General features: G+C 38.8%; 1 protein-coding gene across 4 annotated transcripts in view; it reads left to right on the top strand.

Annotated features, from left to right (window-relative positions):
• The first annotated feature begins 4,999 nt into the window (after positions 1–4,999).
• NFATC3 (nuclear factor of activated T cells 3) overlaps positions 5,000–27,744 on the top strand; it is a 115,108-nt gene continuing 92,363 nt past the window's right edge. For 2 of the 4 annotated variants that reach the window (XR_012509255.1, XM_045522277.2), the window contains exon 1: positions 5,000–5,463. Coding sequence is in view for 3 of the 4 variants with exons in the window: in XM_045522277.2 (XP_045378233.2) it covers positions 5,361–5,463 (103 nt within the window). In the remaining variant the exon portion in view is untranslated. The remainder of the gene's footprint in view (positions 5,464–27,744) is intronic. The other 2 variants (XM_074370536.1, XM_010962516.3) reach the window with 2 other exon arrangements.

Below are 27,744 nucleotides of genomic sequence, written 5' to 3'. Positions count from 1 at the left end.
GCCCTCAAATGGCTTTCCTGATGAGAAGTGACATGGAATTTGAGGGACCAGCAAGGGACCAGCTCAGGCAAGTAGTGGGTACTGGGTCCAGCTGGCTGGAGCTCAGACCTATGAGGTACCTGCTCTGAGCAGAGGATACTGGAGACTGCTGATGACAGCAATTTGGGGCTCTTGTAATTACCCGCCCACGCCCCTTTCCCCCCACCTTCTGCCCCCACCATCCCGTTTGCGCCGGAAGGAAGTGGCAGATTCTCTTTAATTTCCTCCTGGCAGTGAGAAGCAAACAAACTACCACATCTTGTGGGGCCTCCCCCGCTTACTGGGAGGGGCGTTCTGACCAAAGGTCCCTGCCCAGCACCGCCCCTGCTTCCTCAGCTGTAAACAGGCTGCTTCTCCTCCCCTTTTCAAAGCTCTGCGGGGAGGGGGGATTCCCCTCTGGGCCAAGGCCATGTTCCTCCTATCTCCTCAGGGTCAAGCCCTGGTGCCACAGCACCCCTGGCCCTGTTGACCTGAGTCAAGGGTTGGGTGGGTGAGGCCCCTGAGCTCAGTCCCGGAGCTGCCCCTCCGTACACCCACACTTGCTCTTCTGAATGCAGGTATAGTACCAGTGGCTTCTTGGAACTCATCACTGTCTGACCTTAGGCAAGTCACTTCTAGTCCTTGCTGGGCCCAAGGGCTCTTCTCTGATAGTGGGATCAGCTGTTCTCTCCCTGCTTGAGGGTGTCTGGAGGATAAACAGGCTAGTCCTGTGATAGGGCACTATGCAGCGCATGGGGTCACTCCATACCAAAGCTGTCCTAACTAATTTCCCAGACCACTGTTCCCAGAGAAGGGGCCCCATCCAGGAGAGAGACTGAGACGTGGTCCAGTCTCAGCCATTAAGCTTTTATTTCTGATTTCTCTTGCAAAAAACTGTTTTAATCAAAATGTCCACGTTGTCTTTCCTCATACACCAAGTGAAACAGGACAGCCAGAGAGGCCCCAGTGGATCCCTCCGGCATCCTGAGTTAGTCAGAGCTGGTCGGAAGACCCTGTCTCTGTGGGCCAGGTACCAAATGTTAAGATCCACTTCCCCAGTGGGGTTGGACTCTGTCCTCAGACCTCTTCTTCCACCAATGTGATTTCTCTGGGGAAGCCCCTTCTCTGGAGGGGTTAGGTTCATTTGTGGACAATGGGGAAGGAGAGGCAGGGGTAGTGATAAGCTGCTAAGATAGAGGCTAGGGTGTGGGGACTTTGAGGGCCCAGGAAAAGTACTGGGGAGAGGGTCATTCACAGGGGAGCAGGTAGGATGGGGCTAGTGTGTGTTCCTTGACTGAGGATGTTTGGCAAAATCCTGATTGAATGTGTTGGACCTCAAATGGTCTCACTTTAGCACACCTTAGTGACGCCTACCCTGGTCTCAGAGTGACCTGCCTAAGACCTGGGACCAATTGGAAGGACCCAGTCAGGTCTGAAAGCTCCATCCACTGTTCTTACCTTGCCCACCTTAAACTAAGGCCACATGGATGCCCAAACCCCTCTCTGGATTAGTGGCCACCACACTTACCCATCCATTCCAGCCACCTTGATTGAGGACTTCCTCTTGGCTCATCACATTTTGGGGACAAATGGTTTTGATATGAGCACAGAGGAAGGGATAAGCCTGGAGAAATCTTCCGAAGGCCACAGCAAGCAGACTGGACTTGGTGCACAGATGAGTAGGGAATCTTTTACCCCTGCAGTCCTGCATGCTCAGTTCCTTCCAGGTGTCACTCTGACTCAGAATTCTTCCATGGCTCTCCATTGCACTCTGGATCTGGTCCAAACTCCTCAGCCTAGCATTTGAGGACAAAGTGCTGACCCTGTCTTCTTGACACCCTGTGCTGACTTCAGCAACTAACTTTCTTCGATTGTAGTTGGCTGGTCTTATCTCCTTCGCCCACAGTCCCTGTGTCCCCTCTGACCAGCGTGGGCATGGGGGTGGGGAGCAGGCACAGAAGAAAAATCAAACAAGAGCTTGTTGGGGTGGGGGGCATGTGTGGCGTGGAAAGGAAGAACTTTCTTAACTCTGACTTTCCTCCAAGGCTCCTATTTCCCTTAACATGGAACAAGGTGGTTGGACTGAGCTAAGCTATATCATCCCGTGGCTCAGAGGCCACAGGAGAGCCTTCAACAATGGGGGCTCAGGGCCAGGCCTGTGGTAGATGAAAGTGTTGGTTTTCCCTCAATCTCAGGCCCGGCTGGCATTCACACAGGAGGGAGAGGGTGTACGGGGATCCACACAGTCCTTGTCCACCAGCCTGGCCCAGTCTGGGTTTCTATCTATTGCACTGGGTTCTTGGGCCTCCTGGTTTCACAGGGCTATCAGAAGGCCAGAAGTGGGTCAGATGGCAGCTGAGAGAGCTTTGGAGATGGCCTGAGGAACAGCTCATGGGGGAGGTCCTGGCCCTAGCTAAGGAAAAGGGGTGGAGAGAGTTCATGTATTGAAGTGTGTGGGAAGGCAGGCCTCCATCACAGCCTGCTCCCAGCTGTTTCTGCCTTTCTTACAAAGGTGGTGACACTCTTCCTGCGGTTGGTGCCCACCCCTGCCCCAGCCTTCATCACTCCAGGTTAGGGTTCTCAGTTACCTCCAGAGCAGAAACCTTCCCCAAGACACAACCCCTTTTAAGCATTCTCCAGGTGCACAGTGGTTGGGAACACAGATGCATTGCTGAGCATTTGATGAATGGGTGAGTTTTTCAAGCCATCTAGCTTCTGTGGTCCCTTCCCAGTGGTGGGCTGACAGGCCCAGGGTCTCCTTCTTGCCTTCCCCGTGGCCTGGCTGGCCTGGCTGGCCTGAACCTCTGGTTCAGGTAGTCATGTCTGGAGGGCAGAGGGGTTAGATTTTCTCGATCCAGGTGGTAACCTGGGAAGTATGTGTGTGGGGGCAGGGAGACACATCCTGAAACTGCATTGTTTTATGAGGAGGGGGAGGTGAGCTGGCCAAGCTTCTGGGGCCTTTTACTATATTAAGTGTCATGTTATATGTAGTACTAGTTGGCAGACCAGCCATCTGCCTGGGGCAGAAGGCTGCAAGCTTACTGTGATGTTTGGGCTTTAAATTCCACACTTAGGCCCTCAAGGTCAGAGATCCTTTGAAGGTTGGCCAGCTTACTGAAAGGATGTTTCATCCACCTAATGCCATTTGCTTCCTCTCCTTAACTGTTATTATCTTCTCCTGCCTCTAACCTTCTACTCCTCCACTCCAATCCAGTGTTTCATCCAGAAATCTGAACATGTAAGTCTCCTGCTCTAAACCCTTTTGTGGCTCCCTACTGCCCTCAGGATAAAGTCCAGATACCTTGCAGTGGGCTGCAGCACTCTGCCCATTCATCTAGCCTTACCTTTGGCTTCTGTTCACTGCATGTAACTTTCTGGTCTCCAAGTCTTTGGAAACCTGTTCTCTGCCTGGAACCATCTTTCTCACTTCTTGCCTATTTTTCCAATTCCTAGTTAGCCCTGTAGACACCTACAGCCAGGGGGATTAAGAACTTTCTTTGAGCTCTTGGCATAGCCCTAATCTATTTGCACAATGATTATAGATTTGCTGGCCTCCTCTCTCCGAAGCCTGAAGGGAGATTAATTTATCTCTGCGTCCCCAGGTCTAGCACAGGTATGGGTACAGACCACAGGGCAGGAAAAGTTTTCTGACCTCAGGAATGAACCAATCCAAGATAACTGTCTCAAAAAAAAAAAAAAAAAAAGATAAACATCTCAACCTCTCTGGATGTTCCCTCCTCCTGACCCTAGCCCTAGTTGGGCTCTCCCTAGGGCCCCCTGGGACTTCAGGTTGTCAGTCCAGATACTGAGACATCTCGGCAGGATGCACCACCTTGCCCTCTTCTCCCGGGGGCTTTTGTGGGCAGTGTGGGATGTGACTGGGCCCTTGCACCTGCACCCAAGGTTCTGAGACATAGCACCCTGGTTCCTGTGGCAACTTAACTTCTAGGGATGCTATGTCTTTTGGGGCCTGGAGCTAGGGGAGTTGGTCACCAGCATCTCTCCCAGCTGTTGGTCCATCCTGTGCCTTGGAGGAACCCTGTGTAAACAAGCCAGGCTCAGTGTCTCTGGGCACGGCCTCTACCCCAGGTCCCAGAAGGCGTCCTGGGTCGGCTCTGGGGAAGATGGGGAAGACAGGCCCGCTGGGGAGGGGCCAAAAGCGAAAACTGTCTTCAGACACAGTGTCACTTCCTTCCCACTATCAGCCACTCAGTTTGGGTAGCACATCCCTCCCATCCTTTCATTGTGCATCGGGATGCAGAGGTCACAGAGCCCTTTGTGTGGCTCGAATTCACGACGGGCTTTCTCCATTCAGTCTTCCTGATTTCCAGCAGGGGACAGACCCTGCTCATCGGGCTTTGCAGAGGCCTCAAATGCGAAGGCTGTCCTCCAGGGAAAAGCTGCCAGGCAGGCTCCTGGGGGCAGACAAAGGCTCAGCCACATAAGTGCGGGCTCTGCCTATCAGGGGTGGGTTTGCAGCGACAGTTAGCCCAGACTTGGTTCTCGTCCCGCCACCAAAGTCTCCACTGGCTCCGCTCCACCTTAGCTGGAAGCGCAGTCCAGTCCCCGCCCTCTCGACACTCCGCCATTAAGGTTGAGGTGAAGGGATGAGGGTGTGAGGGGCGTCCATATATTCCTTCCGGACGCTAATTTCCCCAAACCTAGCCAGCAGGAGTAACAATGCAGGCACCCGTCACCGGACCCATAACCTCAAAGCTCTGGCGCACCTTTCCGGACGTGGGGTCCGTCCAATAAGAAAAGGAGTCTCCGATTGGCCGTGGTGGCCCCCTCAATCCAATTTAAGGGCAACCCCACACCCCGGTCCCGGGTCCTGGTTTAGAAGGAGTTGAGATAATAGAGCCCAAACTACAACTCCCAAGAGGTAGCAGGGCTATCCAGCTATCCGTATTCACGTGACTTCCGTCTCCGCGAGAGGGAATCACGCGGTAGACCGGTGAGAGGGCGGGGCCATCGGGCTAGCCCGCGGCGCCGGTGGCCTATGGGCTGCCAGGTCAGATGGGCGCCCGGTAGGGGGCGGGGCCGGGCGCGCGGTACGGCGCGGGAGCGCGCCGGTGGTGGCGGCTGTTAGGGGGGGCGGGGAATATCGGATAAGGCGACCGTGGCAGCTTGGGCACCATCGACTGGCAGTGGCGGCGGCTCCTGGTGCGGTTCCGCGCGCAGCCAGTATTAGAGTTCGGAACCGAACGCTTGGCGTCGCAGTCCCTGCCCGGAAAGTTTGCTGCGGAGCTGCGACCTCCTGGCCCGCGCGGCCCGGCATGAAGCGGCACTGAGGAGCCGCCGCCGCCGCCTGAGGAGGAGCGGCAGCACCCTGGGCCACGCCGATGACTACTGCAAACTGTGGCGCCCACGACGAGCTCGACTTTAAACTCGTCTTTGGCGAGGACGGGGCGCCGGCGCCGCCGCCCCCGGGCTCGCGGCCTGCAGGTGGGTGCCGGGCGGGGCGGGACCGAGAAGCGTCCGCTTCTCTCCTCGCTCGCAAGAGCTCGCCCCCTCTCTGGTGCTTTGGCTGTCCCCGGTCCGGTAACACCGTCGTGTGTGTGTGTGTGTGTGTGTGTGTGTGTGTGTGTGTGTGTGTGTTGTGAGTGAAGAGCGGATTAACACCGTCGTGTGTGTGTGTGTGTGTGTGTTGAGTGTGTGTGTGTGTGTTGAGTGTGTGTGTGTGTTGTGAGTGAAGAGCGGATTAACACCGTCGTGTGTGTGTGTTGTGAGTGAAGAGCGGATTTAAACCGCTGAGGAGGCGTGTGGGTCGCAGCGACGTGGAAGTGGCCGCGGGCTTGGCTAGAAGCAAATTAGTAGGGAACGACTCCAGGACGCCTGTGGCCAGTGGACGCCCGGGGTTTGGAGGCCGAGGGTCGGAGCCGCTGCCCAAGTGGCATCTGGTTGTCGCTTTTTTGCCAGCGAGGTGCGGAGGAAATGTTGTCTCTGTGAAGTGTAAGCAGCCTTGGTTTTTCGTTTATCCTAGGCTGTTTTTTTTTTTTTTAATCTTTATTTGAAGGATGCGCATTCTTGAAGTGTGGGAGCGCCCTAAAATTCGTGCACATGTCTGTATAAATCTACTTTGCTAGGAGAGTAATGCTATAATGTTAACTTCCACTTGTGCAAGTTTATGGCCCACATTTAATTCGAAGTGTAGTCATAACGGGACTTTCGTGAAAACTGGGCTTCTTTCTTGAGCCTTTGCTTTGTTTCGGAAGATTTTTGAAAGTGGGGTGCCCTTGTTCGTAACTCACCTAGAAAGTTCTGGAAGTCGATTTTTATTTTAGGAAAAAGCTCACCTCGGAAGATGTTTTAAAGAAGATCGTGAATTGGGAAGGTTGGGCACCATAGTGCTTGGAGGTCAGAGCAGTCAAGAAATAGAAACAGAATGGCTGGGGACTTAGAGCTCTCCTGTGACCTGGTTTGGAATACTGTGTGGTTCATTAAGTTCAGTTTCCCTATTACATATGCAGGCGAACTTCAAAAGGGAGATGGATAAAACTAATCCCCGTTTATTCTTTCCGGGTATTAGGTGAATTACTTCATGTTCATATTGATGTTCGACAGACTGTTCTGTAGGCTTGCACTGAAAAACATATCTGAATGTAAGGCATAAGGATTCTCTGGGAGGTATTTGTATGATCAGTCCTATTAGTCTTTATATATTAGATGTCTTTTTCAACATAATAAATAATTTACAATAGTTATTTGTTGACTGTGTTTATTTCAATTTTACTGACGTCATTTGAGCACCTATCATGTTGAAGATACTACTAGGTGCTTTGTAGTGTTATGATGGATGCAGAAAGGACTGAGGTCCCTAAAGGAGCTTGGGAAATGGGATGTGGGGCACAAAACCCAAATAACTGTGCTACTAGGCTGACTGAAGGTGGTGCATATTATAATAGAGGTAGAAACAGGGAAAAAGTGGCATTTGTGGTGGGAATTGTATTAAGTTGTACTTAGATTATTGGGATTTAATGAAATAACAGTTGAGTGTTTATTGGGTACAAACTTAGTTATTGCACATTATATACCAAAAGTATAATCAATAAAGATATTAACCAAGCATATGAGGAATAGAGTATCATCATGTGAGTAGGAGTTGTATGTACATTCAAAACATTAAGCAACACTTAAAAGCTATGAAAACAGCTTTTTAAGAAATTATTTTTGCCATAAACCCTGCAAAAACCATTTTAATATTAAAATGGTATAGAAGGATTTAAGGTTTAAAACTTGATTTATAACTGAAATTCCCAGTTAAACTTGAGCAGTTTTACTTGTGACAAAAAGTCACTTTAAAATATTCTAGTAGCTATTTTTTTAAGTTTTTAAAAATTTGAGTGAAATATACATGACACAAACCATTTAAAAGTGATTAATTCAGTGGCATTTAGTGCATTCACAATGTTGTAGAACCACCATTTTCTATCTAGTTCCAAAACATTTTCATCACCCCAAAAGGAAACCTCGAACCCATTAAGCAGTTGCTCTTCATTCTCCCTTACCTCCTCCCAGTCCTTGGCAGCTTAGTCCCTAATCTAGGATTTTTCTCTATGGATTTGTTTCTTCTGGATATTTCATATAAGTAAAATCATACACATGTGACCTTTTGTGTTTGGCTTGTTTCACTTAGCATAGTGTTTTTGTGGTTCATCCATGTTACAGATATAGCAGTACTTCATATCTTTCTATGACTGAATCATATTCTACTGTATATATACCCCAATTTGTTTATCCATTCATCCATTGTTGGACTTGGGCTGTTTCTACTTTTTGGCTATTGCAAGTAGTGCTGTTAGGAACACTCAGGAGATGATTTTTAAATTCTATTGAGAAGGATGTTATATATTCAAAACAGATTTCAAAATTATTTGTTCACAATTTAGTTTTTCTTTTAGTAAGCATAATTGAGTGTGTAGTTTGAAGGAAGTAAGTGGATTAACTGGCATGCTTTTTGAATGATAATATGTGGTAAAGTGGGCCATGAGAATAAAATTGCTTGGTAGAATTCAGATCAGTATTGGGTCATTATCAGTGAGTTTACTTGTTTCTGGATTATCTTCCTTACTGGAATGGAACATTCCATGAGGGCAAGGGTAGTGTCTGTATCTTGTTCATAGATGTATTATCAGTGCCTAGCACAGTGCCTTTAAGCTAGTAGGCAACCAATATTTGTTCAGTTAATGAATAAGTACCTCTGAAGTTGAGTCAGTGCTTGCTTTTTTTTTTTTTTTTTTTTTTGTGGTAGGGGAAGTTGATGAGACTTGTTTCAGTTCTTTGACTTTTATTGGTCAATTCCATACGACAGCAGATCTTGGTAATTTTGGGCAGCAGATTTTCCTTCTCTCTAAAGGTTTGAGAGTACTTGTATCACATCTAAATTTCCATACAGAAGATTTTTGAAAAATATTTGAAGTGGGGGATAGTGGATGGAGACTGAAGGGCTGTATTTAGTGAATGTCCTAAGCGAACTTGTCAAAGTACAAATTAGATGATTTGCCACTTGATAATGCTGGATACATTGTGACGGACTTTTTTTTAGATGATTGCTTATGAGTTGTTTTGAGGTTTTTCCATTAAAGAAAATTTAAGACCCTAGAGTCATTAGCTTTTTTTTTTTTTTTTAAATATGAGGATGGTGCTAGCTTTTTTTTTTTTTTCTAGTTAAAAATGAGTCAGGCTATTATGTTTAAATTTCTTTTGCTTAATACCTAGTTTCAAAATGACAAAATACCTCAGTAGTAAATAGAGAATTCAAAATTGGTAAGTTTAATGTATTTCATTAACATTATTTGCCGTTATAAAGGGCAGCTTCTGGTGCTCTATTTTAGTGTGCTGATTGTATATCTCTAGTTTAGTTTGGTGTTATAATAATATTTATGTTTCACATTCAAAGTTTCATTCTCAGGGTTTGTTCATTACTAAATATTGACTTTCTAGTCCTGAATGAAAGTCGCTGGGAGGAGTGTGTGCTATAGGTGTGTTATGTCTTATCTACTTGCTACTTTTTAAAGGGGGAGAAATATCTTAGATACAATATGTATGTTTATAAGAAATTTACTTTGTGATAAGATATGTGTAGTTTTGTCATATATCACTTTAATATACAACTTTTTCATGTGTAAAGTTAAGGAACTTTTCCTAGATTATTGTCCTAGTCTTTAACCTGTAGTGTTCTGCTTAATTTAGTGTTTGAACATCTGATTCACGTGTTCTTAATAATTTACTGTTTCTTGGATAGTATTTTTTTCTCTTTCTAGTTTTTATTGATAATTTTTACTTAACGTTTTTGTTTTACCTTGTTTTAGTAGAGATAATGTTTTTAAAGTTCTTAGCATGGTCCTTGGCCCTGTGGTACTCTTTAAGTGGTGGTAGTTAACATTTCTTTAGAAAAAACAAAAAAACTGAGGATAGGTTATTTTTTACATCCTCCTCTTCCCTAGACCCTTTTCCTACACTAAACTAAAACACTGAGAGAGATTAGGGGCAGATGGGAGATCTAGTCAGTAAGCCTTACTTAGATGAGTTGGATTAGTTGTCTTAGATACTTAAATTTTTCCCTCTTAATTCTATTATTCTTTTCACTGTTATCTCCTTTGTCATATCTTATTAAATATAAGTACATTTGCTTTTAATTGTGTTTTCTGCTTTCTTGAATTAAGTTGTTACCGGCTCAGTATGGTGTGAAAGATGGATTTGCTAACCATACTAAGTATAATTGGATATTTAAATCAGCATGAAAAAAGGGAAGTTGCTTGTATGGTTTCCTGTAAAAATTAATGGTGTGTTTGCATGGTGCATTAGGTAATGTAAAGGATTACTGCTGAACCTTACTTTCATATAGGTCAGCCTTTTCTTTATACTCGAATGCGAGGAGGATAAGTTAGGTGATTGAGTCAGTGATAAACATTTCACCATTACACTTGGAAGAATAATATAATATTCTGTTCCCTTGACACTTTTCCTGATAAGGGTATAGGATGCTCCCGGGAGTATTAGCAGAATTTTGTGATGGAGATTAGTGAATAAATGTGTTCTAGTAGCTATGGGGAAACCACAGCCAGGAAAAAAAAGTCATCGTCATGTTGTTTTGTTGCATCTCTGTCATCATAAGAGCACTGCTATGCCTGTGCTTTCTTAGACTTTCCCATTTGCCAATACAAAAGGGATATTTTGGCATATCTTCTATTAACAGAGGTAATACTTTAGTGGTTTTATTAGATGATATAAAAATTAAAACTTGGGTATTACATACAATGCCCAGAAATTGTGGGGGTCTAGAAAGGCCTGAGTCTTAAGCATTGAAGGGCATTTAAGATATTAACTTGAGGTAAGTTGTAGAATCAACTTCTTATTATGACATGCCGTTCTGTGGCAATCAGTAAACTTAACCTAAAATTACTGTGTATATTTTTACTGAGGCATATCCCAAATTCTGCTTTTGAGTTTTGCTCTATTTATTTTTTTCAATGAAGTGTGATCATGAGATCATTTTTAGTAAGAAAATGTGGAGTTCATTGTTCCTTTGAGAAAGTAATAATATACTAATCTATAAAATGGAAATGTTTTAATAGAATAAATGAGTTGTGTTACTAATTGTGAAGTTTAATATGTCCTTTACTTTCTCTTAGTATTGAGTAGTTGATGATTCAATATGGTGATGTTTTATTTTAAATACGAGGTAGGGTTGAGGAAGCCATAATACAATGAAGTCAATTGCATTACTCTTAAGAGATAAGAAACCTGAGTAGGTTGAGCCTCATTTGATAGTAAGCAGTAGTTTGACTGCTCACAGCAGTAACATAAATAAGGGAGGTGTTGTTTAAAGCAGTCCTGGTGGATCAGGGGAGTAGACACAGCAGACTTGGCAGTAAGCCTGACTTCTAAAACAAAATCCAAGTCATCAAATTTGTCCAGGCATGCCATATGAGGTTCAAGTAACAGTGGAATTTAAGAGGAGTGAGTTTGTTCAGGGAGGCTTAGGAGAGTCACAAGCAGTAGCACGTTTTTTAGCAGCCATAATTTTAACTCAAACGTAATATAGGTCTGCATATATTTCAGCATTTCTGATAATGTTTACATAATTATATTGCATGACTCTCATCTTTTTGCCTGAATTCAGTAAACTTTAGAAGAGGGACAACTGGACCTGAAAGATTTAAGCAGAATGGTCTATAATTTGCCTATGAATTTGTAGCTGAAATTTAATTGTTGGGACAGTTAACATATTGGTATTCTGTTTGTGATGGAAGTACATCTTTATGAAAGTCTGAAAATCTCAGGTACACTGGAGAAGTCATTTGAAGGCTTCATTTTCCTACAAAATTTACAGTTTCAGTGTGTCTTATGTCACAGAAGCAAGTGAGATTTTTAATTTTTTAAAATGTTTTCAGTGTCTTGAAGTTTTTATATTTCTTAATTCTGTTAAATTTTCATCAGCTTTGCTGTTTAATTAGAAAATAGGTTTTGAAATTATAACTTTTTTCAATAATGTTGATTTCTATCACATGTAAAAATATTTCTAAAAACATTTTTTCACATCATTGGTCAGAACAGTTCAATGGACAGTTTGTGAGTTATACTTAAATGTGAATTTTTTCAGTATTTCTTTAAAATAAAAAGGTTGTTAAATAAAAATGGCATTCAGGAGAAAAATGACATTCCGAAATTGTTGAAGCTAGATGATGGGTATATAGAAATTCATTATAATATTCGTTGTACTTTTGTGTATGTTTTTAAATTTCCATAATAAAAAGTTTTAAAAATGACAATAAAAAACTACTCAAGCTCTTTAGGTTTCTAGATTTAGGATAGGAAAAATGTTCACTTTAAAAAAATAGCATTGTGAGGTTAATAGAACTTGTTGCATGTAATTTTTTTAAAAAACTGGTTTAACAAATAAAATAAAAATTAATTATAGTATGTCTGATTTATAGAACCCATTTCTCTCTTTGGGTAGTATTAGTGGTGGGATGGTAAGGTTTGTGGTGTACATAAATAGGAAGTAAACTGATCTTATGATACACTTTTAAGTAGGTATTTTAAATTTTTTGAAGTATTTTCTAAGTATATGGGGTTAGAAAAATTCACTTACTGTTTAATGATTTAAGGGCTTAAAATTATTTAAAAAATTTTAATGTTTTATCATGTTGCTTGAATCAATCAGGCTAACGTTTTAAGTACTGTCATTCACTTGAACTTTTAAATCTATGATGAAATGAAACTAGAGAACTTGATCTTAATTTTAAGACTAGATTTTTAATCTTACTATATAATTGGTAGAGATTAACTCACAAAAATAATACGCATATTAATCCTTTTGATTTGTGAACATTTTAGAGCAGAGAAGTTCTGAAATTTATATCTTAACATTTTGCCATTTGTAGGATCATTTTGAGTACTAAAGGAATACAGATTTTAACCTTGTCCTTTATATAAAGAAAGTCTTTGGGGAAAATACAGAAAATTTTATCTAAATGTTACTTTTTAATTTTTTATTGCCACATAAGAGTTTTAAGGAAACTTGATAGGTTCTTTGCCATCAACACTTCTTTATAGATTTCACTTCCTTTCAGTAAAGGTTGTTCAATGAAAGTGACATTCAGGAAAAGAATGACATTAAGAAACTGTTGAAGCTAGATGAAAAATATATGGGAACTTGTTACACTATATTCTCTACTTTATGTTTGCAAATTTCCACAATACAGAGTTTTGAAATCTTTTAACCATGATGCAGAGTAAGAAATACATTTTATATTTTTCAAGCCAACACACACACAGATGTTTAAACACAGAAAACTGAGATAGAAGTTTCAAAAAAACGGCATTTACCTTTACTCTGGCATCACCCTGATATTTTCTTTTTCATTATTTGAAAACATTGTTGGGTGTGACTCCCTAAATAGATCACTACCTTCAGTTTGAAAAGCAGAGCTGTGGGAGATGGTTTCATAGTTCTGATTTTATTAAAACTATTAGGTCATTGACAAGTTCTTGTTGTTCAAACCATGTCTGTAGTTCTTTAATACATTTTTAATAAATTATTTTTTATTGAATTAGCTTGTTGCTATCTTTTTATTGGGTCAGTTGGTTGCTAAATTTTGCCACTTCCTGAAAGTGAGTTTTATCTCCCCCTTTCTCTCTGCTCTTTGGCCAAAATCAAGTCTTGGTTACCTCCTGTTTGGATTTGTGTAATTTTCTCTTCATATTTTATTCCCCTCAATTCAGTTTTGAAAGTCATAGCTAACATCATTTTTGATTCCTGTGCTCTTGAGTCTGTAACCTCCTCCTCACTGGTTTTCCTCACTGTGCTTTTACCTTTTTTGTATCCCTTACTCTGTACATTAATATCAAGGTTATCATCTTTAATTTTATTGATCTTTTTTCAGTCTCACTGTGAAACTTTTCCCTCCACCCGTTTGTCTGAACTGCCTCTGCCATTCACATATTATTTCATTGTCTTTCTCTTTTGAGGCAATTTAGAAACACTGTTTTGAGGCATTACCGAACTAGGTCTGGGCTCTAAGTTCATATCTATTGTTAGTTGTGTTACATTGCTAAAAAGCACAGGGTCTGATTTGTGGCCTTTGCAGGCAATTTTGCACTTACTAAAATTTAAAACATTTTTAGATTTGTTGTCAAAATTCCTCTAAACCTCAATTAGATTAAAAGTTCAGAATTTAAAAAAACGCTGAATTACTAGGTAGGGCAGTCTTTTTATTTTTTAAGTTAATGTTTTGCTTTCACATGTTACAAAAGATATATGAGTACCATTTATTTCTTTAGTTGAATTTAGAGCCCAAGTATAACTACTCTACCTTCTATAACCACTAATGCTGACACACATTTTTTTTTCTTGATATTTTGATCAGTTTGCCATCTGCCACTTATTATCTCCTAAGATCGGTACTGCCTTTTGGGCTTCTCTTTATCTACTACCTGTTACTTTTCACGCATACGCAGTTGTCTTTGAGCTTTACCAGACCTCTCCTTTCGGATTAAAGGCAAGAAGGCTCTTTTGTTCTTAACCTAGTAAATGTTGATTGATCACTGTTTTGAAACTTTCCTTGACTTTTTAATCATCTGATTGCTATTGAAAGAAATAGTAATACTTTTAATTTTCTAGTTTAAACATGTATAAAATATATATATTTGGGATTGATATTTGATGGGGGGAGGGGAAGAGACACAAACACTGGCTTCTTTTCTTTTTAAGCATGGAGAAAGACTTCCGGAAGCCTACAACAAATGTAACCTTTCTTTTCATTGACCAAAATTGGGTTGCATTCCCTTTCCAAAATTAGTGACTGGTAAAGATGAATGGAATTCATGGCTGCACAGGAGAGAAGTGAATACATGGAAGAAAATCTACTGGGAAGAAATGGATGCTGGGGGTTGGTGGTTGAGAGATCATCTAAAAGAATACTCTATACTTTATGTCCATGGTATCTAGCAGTTGAGGAACTTTAAAATGTAAGTGTAACTTTTACTATGCAATTACTTTTACTGGCACTTGCATTTTCTCTTACTTTGTCAAAGTTCTTGGGGTGGACATGGAGCTTATATAAGTGCAGAGAAAGAGAATGAAGTATGGCCAGTAGATTTCTGTGAATAGTGGTCTTGGTGTCTAGTGGGTGGGATATGTGGGGCACCAAATTCATGTTCTTTGTATGGTTTAAGCGGACTCAGATGGTCTTACAGGCTTGGAAACATAAAGACAGAGTCTTCCAGTTAAGCCAGTCCTGATTTTTAAAAATAGATATTATAAAGTGTTTTTAAAATGTTTTATTCCGCTCTTTGTCTTTCAGGCTAGTCCAAAAGTAACTAGCGTTTGTTGAAGGATGAACTAGAAAGGTATGCACCGGGAAGAGAAAGTAGAAACCAGGCAGGAACATTGTGTAAGATCTGAGAGTACCTCAGTACCGTTAGCTGAGTGAATATACTAAACCATTCAATCTTTTAATACAACTTATTGTGTCAATATTATTATGTATGAATATGATGAAGTTTATTGGAGTGGACATACAATAAAATACAGCATTAATACAGGTACAGACAAGGCCTCTGAGTGCATAAATGACAAAGAACTTAACTTTGAGAGGTCACAGAAGAGGTTATAATTGAATTGAATCCAATAGGGTGATTTCCCTAGGTAGACCACTCCCAGAAACACAAGTTAGAGAGCAAGGTCCTTTCATTTTGGAAGGGTGAAGATCAGGCTGTGGTATCCAAATGTGGCTGGAGAAGGACAGCCTGCTGTATTAAGTTTGGATTTTAGATTGAAGACAGCAGGGAGCTGTCAAAGGATTCCAAGCTGGGCAAGAATGTTGGATTTGTGGCTTAGATCACTCTGCTACACTGTAGATAATGGGTTGAGTAAGGCAGGAATGGCGGTAAGGGCAGTGTTGTATCTGAGAAATTATATGGACAGAAGAGTTGAGATGGCAAGGTGGAAATAAAGCTGAGATAGATTTAGGGGAAAGAAATCGATAGATCTGGTATCAGTTGAGGAAGGAGAGGAAGGAAGCTGGGATTATTTCTGTTTTTAAAATTTGAATCAGTTATGATAAAAGCAGATTTGGAGGTAGGGAAGAGGGAAAGATGATTCATTTTAGTAAAATGTGCCAGGTGTTATGAAAAGTCTGGAAGGCTTATATACCATTTTACCAAAGAGTGATCAAGTGTGGAGAAGAGACTGGACAGAGTAAAAAGGGGGTTTGGGCATCTGGTAGGGTGTAAGTTGTGGAAAGGTGACTAGGAAATGTATGATAAGTAAGGATTGTTCAGTAAGATTTGTTATGCAGATAAGAGTAGTTCTCTTCCTGGTACAGGAGAGGGGAACACCTTTACAAAGGCAAATTTATGCCCTGTTTTTGGGCAGAAAAGGAGAGGGCAGAGAGTTCTTCCTGTCTGCTGTTTTCAGCTCACATAATCCTCATGCCAAAGAGGCATATTTTGGGGTAGCATATTGTGAGCCCCTTCAGTAATAATTTATTTGAAGCGTACAGTTTGATAAGTTTTGACCCATGTAATTTTATCACATTAAAGATAGTGAACATACCCATCACCCCCAAAAGTTTCCTTTTGTCCTTTGTAATCATTCCAACTCATCTTTCTCCTTTTCCCAGAGGGCCACTGAAATCACTATAGAAAACATATAAATGGAATCATGAAGTATATAGTCTTTTTTTGTCCAGCTTCTTTCATTTGGCACTGTTATTCTGAGATTCATCTATGTTAATAATCATGTCAGTAGGTCATTTATTCTTACTGGAGAGTAGTTTCCCTTATATGTGTATCCCACAATTTGTTTATCCATTTACCTTTTGTTGGACTTTTGGCGTACAAATAAAGCTGCTATAAACATCACGTCTTTGTGTGGACACATATTTCCTTTACCCTTGAATAAATACCTAGGAATGGAATGGTTGGATCCTATGGTAGATTTAAGTTTAACTTTTTGAGAAACTGACAAACTGTTTTCCAAAGAGGATGTATGATTTCACATTCCTTACTAGCAGAAGAAATATACATTTCCACATTTTCTGCCAACCTGGTCAGTCTTTTTAATTTTAGCCATTCTAATATTTCCCTAATGACTAATGCTGTTGAGCATCTTTTTATGTGCTTTTTGCCATCTGTGTATCTTTTTTGGTGAACTGCCTGAGTCTTTTGCCTATTTAAACAGCTTTTTATTTTGAAATAATCATAGATTCACAGAAAATTGCAAAAAATTATATATAGAGAGAGAGTTTCTGGGTATCCTTTACTTAGTTTCTCCCAGTGAAGACATCCCGTATAACTGTAGTATAATATCGAAACCAAGAAAATGACATTGCTACAGTCCACCAAATTTATTCAGATGTCATCATTTTTACATGCTCTGGTGTGTGTCTGTGTCTGTGTGTAGTTCTGTGCAATTTATCACATGTATAGGTTGGTGTAATTCCTACCACAGTCAAGATACAGAACTATTCATTACCACAAAATTCCATCTCACTAACCCCTTTATAGCTACCCCGCTTCCTTCCCACCTCCCCACTCCAGTATCTAATTCCTGGTAACCACTGATCTGTTCTCCATCTCTATAATTTTACTTCAAGAAAATGTTATATAAATTGAATCATATAGTATTTAACCTTTTGAGATCGGCTTTTGTCACTCAGTATAGTTCCCTGGTGATCCTTCCAAGTTATTATGTATATTAAGTTTGTTCCTTTAAATTATTGAGTAGCATTCCATGATATGGGCGTATTATAATTTGTTTAACCTTTTACCCATTGAAAGACACTTGGTTATTTCCAATTATTGGCTGTTTTGAATAAAGTTACTGTGAACATTTGTGTGCAGGTTTTTGTGTGAATATAAACTTTCATTTCTCTAGTATAAATGAGAAAAAGTGTAGTTGCCTCTCAACCTGCAAAATGTGAATTAAGTTTTATAAGAAGTTGTCAAACTTTTACATTCCCACCAGCAGTGCATTGGTTACTCAGTTTCTCCACATTTTAGACAGCATTTGGTTTTATTATTTCTTATTTTAGCCATTCTGATGTGTTTGTAGCAATATCTCATATGGTTTTAACTTATATTCCCCTAATGACATACACTGTTAAGCCTCTTTTTATCATCTGTGTATCATTTTTGGTCAAGTGTTTGTTCAAGTCTTTGCGTATTTTAAAATTGTTTTCTTCTTGTTGAGTTTTGAGAGTTTTTCACTTTTTTCAGACATAAGTCCTTTATCAGATATATGCTTTGCAGAGTTTCTCCTAATCTATGGTTTGTCTTTTCATTAATAGTTTTTTTTCCTGGAAGTTTTTAGTTTTGATGAAATTTGTTTATCAATTTTCTCTTTTATGGACTGTGCTTTTGATGTTAAAGGCTAAAAATTGTTGCCTAACCTATGTAACAAAAAAGAAGCAGACTCACAGAGAGAACAAAGTACTGGTTACCAGTGGAGAGAGGGAGAGAGTGAGAGGCAATATAGAGGTAAGGGATTAACAGGTACAAATATTAGGTTGAAAATAAGCTACAAGTATATATTGTACAACACAGGGAATATGGCCAATATTTTACAATAACTATAAATGAAGTATAACCTTTAAAAATGAAATAAAATAAATTGCAAAAAATGAAGACATCTTTGCTTAACCTACATTCACAAAGATTTACCCCTAGCCTTTCTTTTGGAGGTTTTATAGTTTAGGGTATTATATTTAAGTCTATGATCTATTTTGAGCTTTTTTGTGAGTGTATGGTGTAAGATGTGGACCCAAGTTCATTGTTTTTACATATGGATATCCAATTTTTGCAGCCCCATTTGTTGAAAAAGCCATTCTTTCTTTACTGTATTGCCTTTACATCTTTGTCAAAAATCAGTTGACCATGTATGTGTGAGTTTATTTTTGGACTCTGTTATGTGTTGAGCTGTATGTCTGTCCTTTACTAATATTATACTGTTACGATTGCTGTACCTTTACAGTAACTCTTAAAATCAGCTAGTGTCACTTTTCCAACTTTGTTCTCTTCCAAGGTGTTTTGGGCATTCTAAATCCTTTGCCTTTCCATATACATTTTAGAATCCACTTGTCAGTTTCTATCAAAAATGCCTACTGAAATTTTGATTAAGATTATATTGACTCTCTATAGACCAGTTTTGGGAGAACTGATACTAATATTGAGTTTTCCGACCTGTGAATAAAATATCTTCATTTATTTTATTGTTTTATTAAACATTATTATCTTATTGTATATCGCTATTATTTAATTTCTGTCAGCACTATTTTGTAGTTTTTAGTGTACAGGTCTTATCCTTCTGTCAGATTTATCCTTACATAGTTTTTTTCTTATGTAGTTAATATTTTTTGATGCTACTGTAAATGTTGCTGTGAACATTTCATGTACAAAATTTGTGTGTGGACATTTGTTTTCATTTCTTTCGGGTATATGACTAAGAGTGGAATTGCTGGATCATATGTTAATTCTGTGTTTAACCTTTTAAGGAACTGCCAAAATGTTTTCCAGACTGGCTGCACCATTTTACATTCCCATTAGCAGTGTACAAGAATTCCAGTTTCTCCACGTCCTTTCTAATTCTTGTTATTTTTTTGATTTTATTCTCTCACTGTGGTTTTGATTTGCTTTTCTCTAATGACTAATATTGTTGAGAATCTTTTTGTGTGTTTACTGGCTATTTTTATATCTTCTTTGCTGAAATTCAAGTCCTAAAAATAGTTGCATTTTTTTAATTAGGCAGTTTGACTTTTTGTTGTTGTCTTAAGAGTTCTTTATATATTCTGGTATTCTGGATACTTACTTGAGATTATATCATATGCTTGTAGCACAGTACATTGTTTTCACTTTGTGTTCATTCCATCTTGGAATCCCTCAGACTCTCCCATGGGCGCCCTTTTGTAGACACCGCTCCCTCTTCCCATTTTGTCTCGTTTCTTTCACCTTGCAAAATGTATTTTAAGATTCATTCATGTCATTGTATGAATGAGTAACTTTTTATTGCTATAAAGTATTCCTTTAAATGGATGTACCACAGTTAGTTTATCCATTTACCTGTTGAAGGATGATTTGGTTCCTCTTGATATTTGGCAATTATGAATAAATCTGCTGTAAAGAGTTGCATACAGGTTTTTATGTGAACATAAGTTTTTAATTTACTTGGTCTTCTCAGAATCATGTTTTGATGTCATTAATTTTTCTCTATTGTTTTCTGTTTTATCTGTTTGTTATCTGTTTTATCTGTTTTCTGCTTTCATCTTTATTATTGCCTTTCAAGTAAAGAATTTTAAGAAGGAAGAGTGATTAAGATCTGCTTCTTCAAGGAGATTGATAGAGGTGTAGTAGATAGATGAGACCCGAAGCCAGATAACACTGAAGAGTGAGGAAGTAAGACAGTACACTACTCTTTCTAGAAATTTAGTTTTTAGAGCAAAGTCTCTCAACTTTGGCATTATTGACACTTTGGACTAGATAATTCTTTGTTTTAGGGGGCTGAGTTGTGTATTGTAAGTTGTTTAGCAGCATCCCTGGCACCTACTCGCTATATGCCAGTTGTATCCCTCTAGCTGTGACAACCAAAAATGCCTCTAGACATTGTCAGATGTTCCTTAGGAAGCAAAATTGCCCACAGTTGAAAACCAGTGTTTTAGAGGAAGGAGGAGAGAGAAGACTGTAAAGAAGAGCTCAGCTCTCAGGGATGCTTTTAAAGGAAGTGACAGATTGGAGGAAGTAGTCAGAGAAGGAGAAGGTTGAATTTATGAACAAGAAGGTAACTGATGGAACTGGAGAATGGAATTTAGATCACAGATGGAGAGATTAGCTTTTTATCTAAGGTGAGTCACTTTTTGTTTTTTGAGAAAGGAAAAGAAAAGGATAAATGTAGAATTTGTAGAGATACATATATTTTTGAGGGTGATGTAGGGCATATGGCTCTCTGCTGTCTTTGTCAAGTAGGGTCAAGATCCCTTGCTAAGTGGGGTGTCACTATGGACAGGATAATTGAAGAGATTAGAGAAGGTTTGGGATATGGGAAATAGGAGAGGGAGCTGAACAGGAAAAAGCAAAAATGTTACTGAGTGGCATTCAGAGCTCAGCTCAGTAGGCATTTTGAAGATTTGTGTTTCTACTAGTCTGGATGTTGTACTGTCCCCTTTATCCCCACAGCAGTATTTGACTGTTTAGGTGTAATGACGGAGAAGACAGATGATGGGATTTATTCTGGGCTGAAATTTGCTGGGTAGAAGGAAGGTCAGAGAGTGGATGGAAATGAGCTGCCAGGAAGAAAGCAGTTGAAGTGATGGAATTTGAGATATAGACTAGATAAGTAAGGAAGTAAAGCCAGGAGATGAAAGACAGATTGAGAGAAAAGGGAGGGGTTAAAAGACTGTGCATCTAGATAAGGTAACACAGTGGGTATAATGAAATAAGAGAAGAGAATGATGGATAGTTAGGTTAAGTGTTCAGAGATAGGAACTTCAGTTTTAAGATTATGGAAGTTAAATGGACCCTGGCAGTGTCAAGGTTCAAGTTAGGTCCCTGGGAGTTGGATGTTGAAGTGAAGTGAGGGTGAAGGACATGGTTGAAGACACCTAGAGTCAAGTAGACTTGGAGTGCAGAGGAAACCTGTGCCAGATGGCAGTGACCTAGATGAAATTAAGTATTGGTAATAACAAATGGAAAGTGATTTAGCTGGATGGTGTGGGCTTTCCAAAGACTGGAAAAAATGTTCCAAAAGCTGAGAGAGGTGTGTAGGAGTATTTGAAAGAGTACTGACTCTGTCTTTTGGCCCCAGAGTACGAATTTGGATGAGAAGCCACACATTAAAATGACTTCCAGAGAAGGAGTGTCCTTACGAGAACCAGCTTCAAATCTGAGAGATAGGGATGGAAGGAGTCTCCTGTTAAGAGACTGAGAGAAGAGAGGAGTCAGGTGGGAGGAGTCATCCTTGTTAGTAGCCTGAAGCCCAGGGGAAAAGTATGGAGTAATAAGGAGTAAGAGAAGAAATAGGATCTAAAAGAGAATGCTGGATTTAGAAGAAATGGAGGGGTTATATTACATGACATTTCTTTCTAGAAACCATGGTTCTCGTACACTCATTGAAAGCATAAGGATTAGTATTCAAATCACTGTAGTAAAGGACTTAACTGGTGTGATTTAGAGGACTACTTTTTAAATTGTTTTTTTCCTCCTTTTTCCGTTTTATTAGGTAGAATTATTACAGTTTGCACATACACATTATATTGCATGTAAATACATGTATACAGTATACTGCACTTTTTTTAGTTTATACATATGTACTAATTATTGTTTCTAAGAACAGATTAGATCTTTAGCTTTTTAAACTTACATAGTTATCAAAGGAATAAAGCCAGCTGCAAAATAAGAATCAACAGAATGTGGTAATCCAATCGTAAAGGACAGTCAAATGTGCTTACACATATTCAAGAAATCAAAATAATAGTTCATTTGTGTCCTTATTGTTATTATTTTTAGATTCCTCATATAAATTATGTCATGTGGCATTTTTCTTTCTCTTTCTGGCCCACTTCACTTAGAATGACAATCTTCATGTCCATCTATGTTGCTGCAAATGGCATTATTTTATTCTTTTTAATGGCTGAGTAGTGTTCCTTTGTATATATGTACCTCATCTTTATCCAGTCATCTGTTGTTGGACATTTGCGTTGTTTCCATCTCCTGGCTATTGTAAATAGTACTGCTATGAACATTGGGGTGCATGTATCTTTTTGACTTTTAGTTTTCTCCGTATATATTGCCCAGGAATGGGATTGTTGGATCACATGGTAAGTCTATTTTCAGTTTTTTAAGAAGCCTCCATAGTGACTGCACCAATCTGTACTCCCACCAACACTGTAGAAGTGTTCCTTTTTTTCCGCACCCTCTCCAGCAGCTATCATTTGTAGACTTTTCAATGATGGCCATTCTGGCTGGTGTGAGGTGATATCTCATTGTAGTTTTGATCTGCATTTCTCTGACAATTAGCGATGCTGAGCATTTTTTCATGTGCCTATTGGCCTTGTATGTCTTCATTGGAGAATTGCTTGTTTAGGTCTTCTGCCTGTTTTTGGATTGGGTTGCTTGTTTCTTTGATATTAAGGTGTATGAGCTGTTTGTATATTTTGGAAATTAGTCCCTTGTCAGTCACATCATTTGCAAATATTTTCTCCCATTCTGTAGGTTGTCTTTTTTGTTTTGTTGATGGTATCCTTAGCTGTGCAAAAGCTGTTAAGTTTAATTAGATCCCATTTTGTTTATTTTTGCTTTTATTTCCAATACTCCAGGAGCTGGTTCAAAAAATATATTGCTGTAATGTATGTCCACGAGTGTTCTGCCTATGTTTTCCCATAGGAGTTTTATAGTATAGTTTTATAGTATCAGGTCTTACATTTAGGTCTTTAATCTATTTTGAATTTATTTTTGTACATGGTGTTAGAGAGTGTTCTCATGTTATAATTTCAGTCTTTTACAGGTAGCTGTCCAGTTTTCCCAGCAATAAATTCTTGTATTATGCTTTTATTATTATATGATAATATGCTGTTAGTTTAAGTAACAGAACTCTACTGTTGACTTAAAAATTATAGTCAATAGTAATATGTAGACCCAGATTTGTTTCTGTTCTGTTAAATGTTATACATAATATTTATTTGATGTCTATTTCAAATATGATGAGTTCTCGCAACAGCCTTTCAGTGTAGATATTATCCTTAATTTACAGATAAAGTAATTGAAACTCAGATTAACTTGATAAAAATAAAACAGCTAGTAAGTGGTGTATTTGTTTCCGAAGTCACTGTTCTCCATTGCATTTTTCTCCTTTTATTCCCTCCCTTGGGCTTGTTATGTTATTCCACACTACCTCCCAAATATGACACACAATCCAATTTTTGTCTAGTGTGGTCTTACTGTATTCTGTATTTGTCTGGGAATCGTAGTAAGACCACTTTGTTGTTTTCTCTCAGCTTTTTAGGGATTTTTCCCCAGCTTCTCATGGTCATTTTGAATTTTGTCTTCCATAGTAGCTCCATACAAATAGTATAATGTTTGGAAACATGAACATATATTTGATATCTTTATATTGTATATTCATAAGTAACTTGAAAAGGATTAGTTCTGAATGCTGATATCCATGTCTCTGTTTTCAAACAATTTACCTACCTAATTACTACCATGATTTCTTGCCTTGTTCATGGCAGTGTCACATGGAGTGGGCTCAAAGGCTTATAATCTAGGTAGATTTAATTTTCTTGATTGTTTTCTCCTTGTAGGCCACTATAATGGCTATCTTAGGGGAAAATTGTTCTGACTTTTTTAAATAACAAAATCAGACTAGTAAATATTCTATAGATGACTGTAAATTGATCTCATTTATTTTTTCCTACATGTGGATGTTAAGCTATGAATGCAGCACCATTTCTGTGCTATTGACTTTGTCCCTACAATCAAGTACAGTAGTGCTAAGTAAATGGTTACCAAATGACTCTCCTGTTTTTTTCTTTCTGTGTGAGCATTTCTTTGATCAATGTTTATTATTATTATTTTTCAGTATTGATAGAACCTAAAGACGGTGGAATCCCTTGCTTTTTAAAAAATCTCCTCAGGAAGCATTTTCTCTCTGCTTTGGTGGGATATAATGGAATTGAGTACCTGTGTGAAATTCCACACTTACTCTAGAACACTGCTTCTTAATATGATCTTGAATGATCTTGAATGAAATGGATTTCCTTTGCTTAATGAATTTAGGGTATAAATTAGTTCACTTTCTCTTGCGTCTTTATTGCATTATTTTTTCAGATTCTAGCTATGCTAGTATAATCTCACTTTCCACATAACTTTCCTTTTTTATTACTCCTTTTTTAGTAATGTTCTAATTTTTCTTTCTAAGTTTCTGAATTTTTTTTTTGGTGGGAGGAGGTAATTGGGTTATTTATTTATTTATTTATTTTAATGGAGGTACTGGGGATTGAACTCAGGACCTCGTGCATACTGCTAAGCATGCACTCTACCACTGATGTATTACCCCTCACTCCTGAATTGTTTTGAATTTAGCCAACTGATAGCTTGTTAACTCTGATTTTTTTTCACAAAGTACTATTTTTTTTTAGTTAATATAAGTATTATCAAAGTTATACATGCCTTTGTTTAAAGAAGCAAATCATTCAGTAAAGCTTATTTTGGAAAAAGTATTTCCTTGACTGTCTACCTCACCTTCCTTTTTCCCCTGCCTAAGGCAGCTGCTTTCAGTTCTTTTAGCAGTTTCTTTTGGTAATTACCTTCAAATCTCTAGATAACATTTATTGATTTTTCATTTTAGCTACTATCTGTTGACTCCCATCATGAAAAATGAGATTTTAGCACACTGTCACTCTCAATTACAGACAGGCACATTTCTCCTTCCCCACTATGGTTATAAGGGTATCCCCCGCTTTTTGAAAATTCACTTGATGCCGCTTCACTTTTATGAAAAGACCTACATTTAATAACTGTTTTGGGCTAATTGAAAGAAGTTTGAAAAGGATTTTTGTTTTTAAAAGAAAAGAAGAAAAGCAAAAATGGTGTTCAGCATTTGTTTTGAAGTGAGCCAATATAGAAGCAGTGCATACTTACAGCTGCCAGAGTAGCACTGCCAAGCTCCTGCCTCGGGAGCTGCGCTCAACATCAGCATCCAGCCACCATAGCTTTGAAGTGTGTGTGTGAGCATCTGTGCTTCATCTCAGTTTATTTTGTGCATCTGTTAGCAAGATGCATCCAAAGGTAGTTGCTACTTTGCTTTATGCCATTTTGGCTTAGGAAAGTTTTCATAGGAACGCTCATTTTAGGGTTGCTCACTTTAGGATCACGGAGGAAACTTGTATCATAATTGTGGTTAGATTAATATTGTTTATATTATTATAACTTCATATTATGCTATTAATAGCTAAGTTATATAGTATTATTTTTCCTTCCTTGTGCAGTTTGTTATTGTTTCTAAATGCCTGTTGTTATTGTTCTATGTACTTAAACTAGTTCATTCCTGAAGTCTCCTCCTGAATCTGAATCTCATCTCAGCACTTTTTTAACTGGATCCTGAATCTCATCTCAACCCTTTCAAACACATCAGTTAGTCTGTCAATTTTATTTTCTTGGAGACTTGTCTCTTAGAGCCTTCTAAACTTCTCCAATCTGGACTGGTTGTTACCTGGGCTCTTTACATGTGTCAATTTGAGATCTCCCTTCTCTGTCATCTTGAAGAGTCCCTTTGCCTTTTTGTTGTGTTGGATCACCTGTTTCTTGGATACATGTCACATGTCCTCCTTTTGCTTGGTTACTTTACATTCATTTGGTTGAGTATTTACTCGCAGTAGTTTACTGAAGGTAATGGGAGGTAAATATTTGAGACTTTACATATTTAAAAATGTCTTTATTCTCCCCTCACAATTATGGCTGATTGGAGAAATCTAGATTAGATATAATTTTTCTCAAAAATTTTAAGGTATTTCTTGCTCTCCATTTTCTTGTAGCTTGAAGGGTTGCTTTTGAGAAGTCTGATAACATGCAAATTCTCCATTGTTTATGTATAACCTGTTCCCTTCCTCCCAGTTTTTTAGGTTTTCCTTTGTCCTCTGTATTCTGAAATTTCATGATGTGTATCAGTATGGATCTATTTTCATCATTGTGCTGGACCCTCAGTGATCCTTTATTTATTCCTCTTCATTTTCTATTCTCGTCTTCCAGTAGCTTTTAAAGTTTCAACTATTGGGACTCCTGGGCAGATTCTAATATTCTCTCCCATTTCTTATTTGTCTTTTTGATGAATTCTTTGGGAAGTTTATTCAACTTGATCTTTCAAAATTTTGGGGGCCTTTCATTTGTTATTTTTAATATCTAGGGATTCTTTCTTGTTTTTATCTTTTTAAGTAAGCATATGTTCTTGTTTCAGAGTTGCAATATCTTTCTTTTTTCTCTCAGGTTATTGAGGATAGGTTTTGGTTTTATTGTTGAGGTTTCCATCTTACTGCATAATCTTTTTCTTCCACCTTCTTTTCTTCTCTTTTTGCCTTTGTCTTTAACGTTGAAGCTTCTCTTGGATCTTTAATAGTCTTTGGCTATCTGCTTATTTTTTAAAATGGAATACCAAAATCTTAATCTGTGATCAGAAGTGGCACTTGCTAACTGCAGGCCTCACTTTGTAGGAGTTTTACTGGGTTAACCGTGATGTAGTCTATTGCCTGTGTATAAGCCCATTATACTGTGACAGGGGAGGGAAAAGTGCTGGAGAGTTTTAGAGAGACTTTTTATTTCATCATTCTGTTTTCAGTATGGTTACCATGGCTTAGAAATTGGGAAGGTGGTTACTCACTAAGCAAATTTTGGGCCAATCTTGTTTTCAGCTTTGCCTTCACCAGGTAGTGCATTTCCTGAGTGTTTGGAGTTCTTTCTTGGAAATCAGTTTTCTTTTCACTGTTGGCTTAAGTTTTAGCTTTTTCAGGTGCTAAATCTGTTTCACATGTCCTGCATTCCAGCTTCTAAAAGTTTTGTTGCCATGTTTCATCTCCTGTTTTGTTTGTTTGTTTGTTTGTTCTTAGGAGTTTACACTCTTTAAAAAATCCTTTTACTATCATTTAGTGGAGTTTCAATAGGAAATGGGAAAATGTGTGTTTTTAATACTCTGGAAGTTCTTTCAATTTGTTTTTGTTTTTGATTGAGGTAAAATTTACAAAATATACAATTAACCATTTTAAAGAATACAGTTAAGTGGTTTTTAGTGTATTTATAGTGTTGTGAAACTATCAGCTTTCCCTAGTTTCAAAACTTTTTAATCACTCCTTAAAAACACCCCATACCAAATCACTCCCCATTTCCTCCCCACCCCCCATTGTTGGTAACCTCTAATCTGCTTTTGCTTATTCTGGAAATATATAAAAGACATCATGCAATTTGTGACTTTTTTTGTCTGGCTTTCCTTCAGCATAATATTTTCCAAGTTCATTCAGGTTACAGCATCTGTTTAATACTTTGCTCCTTTTATGGCTGAATAATATTCCATTGTATGTGTGTACCATAATTTGCAGCCCCATTCATTCATTGATGGTCATTTGCATTGTTTCTACCTTTTGACTATTATGAATACTGTTGCCATCAACATTTGTGTACAAGCTTCTGTGGAGACGTCTATTTGCATTCTCTTGAGTATATACCTAGAGGTAGAATTGCCAA

This window comes from Camelus bactrianus, chromosome 9 (genome assembly GCF_048773025.1).
Source record: "Camelus bactrianus isolate YW-2024 breed Bactrian camel chromosome 9, ASM4877302v1, whole genome shotgun sequence".
NCBI classification, from domain to species: Eukaryota; Metazoa; Chordata; class Mammalia; order Artiodactyla; family Camelidae; genus Camelus; species Camelus bactrianus.
Note: the sequence above shows the minus strand (reverse complement) of the source record. Positions and strands in the feature narration are given on the sequence as shown.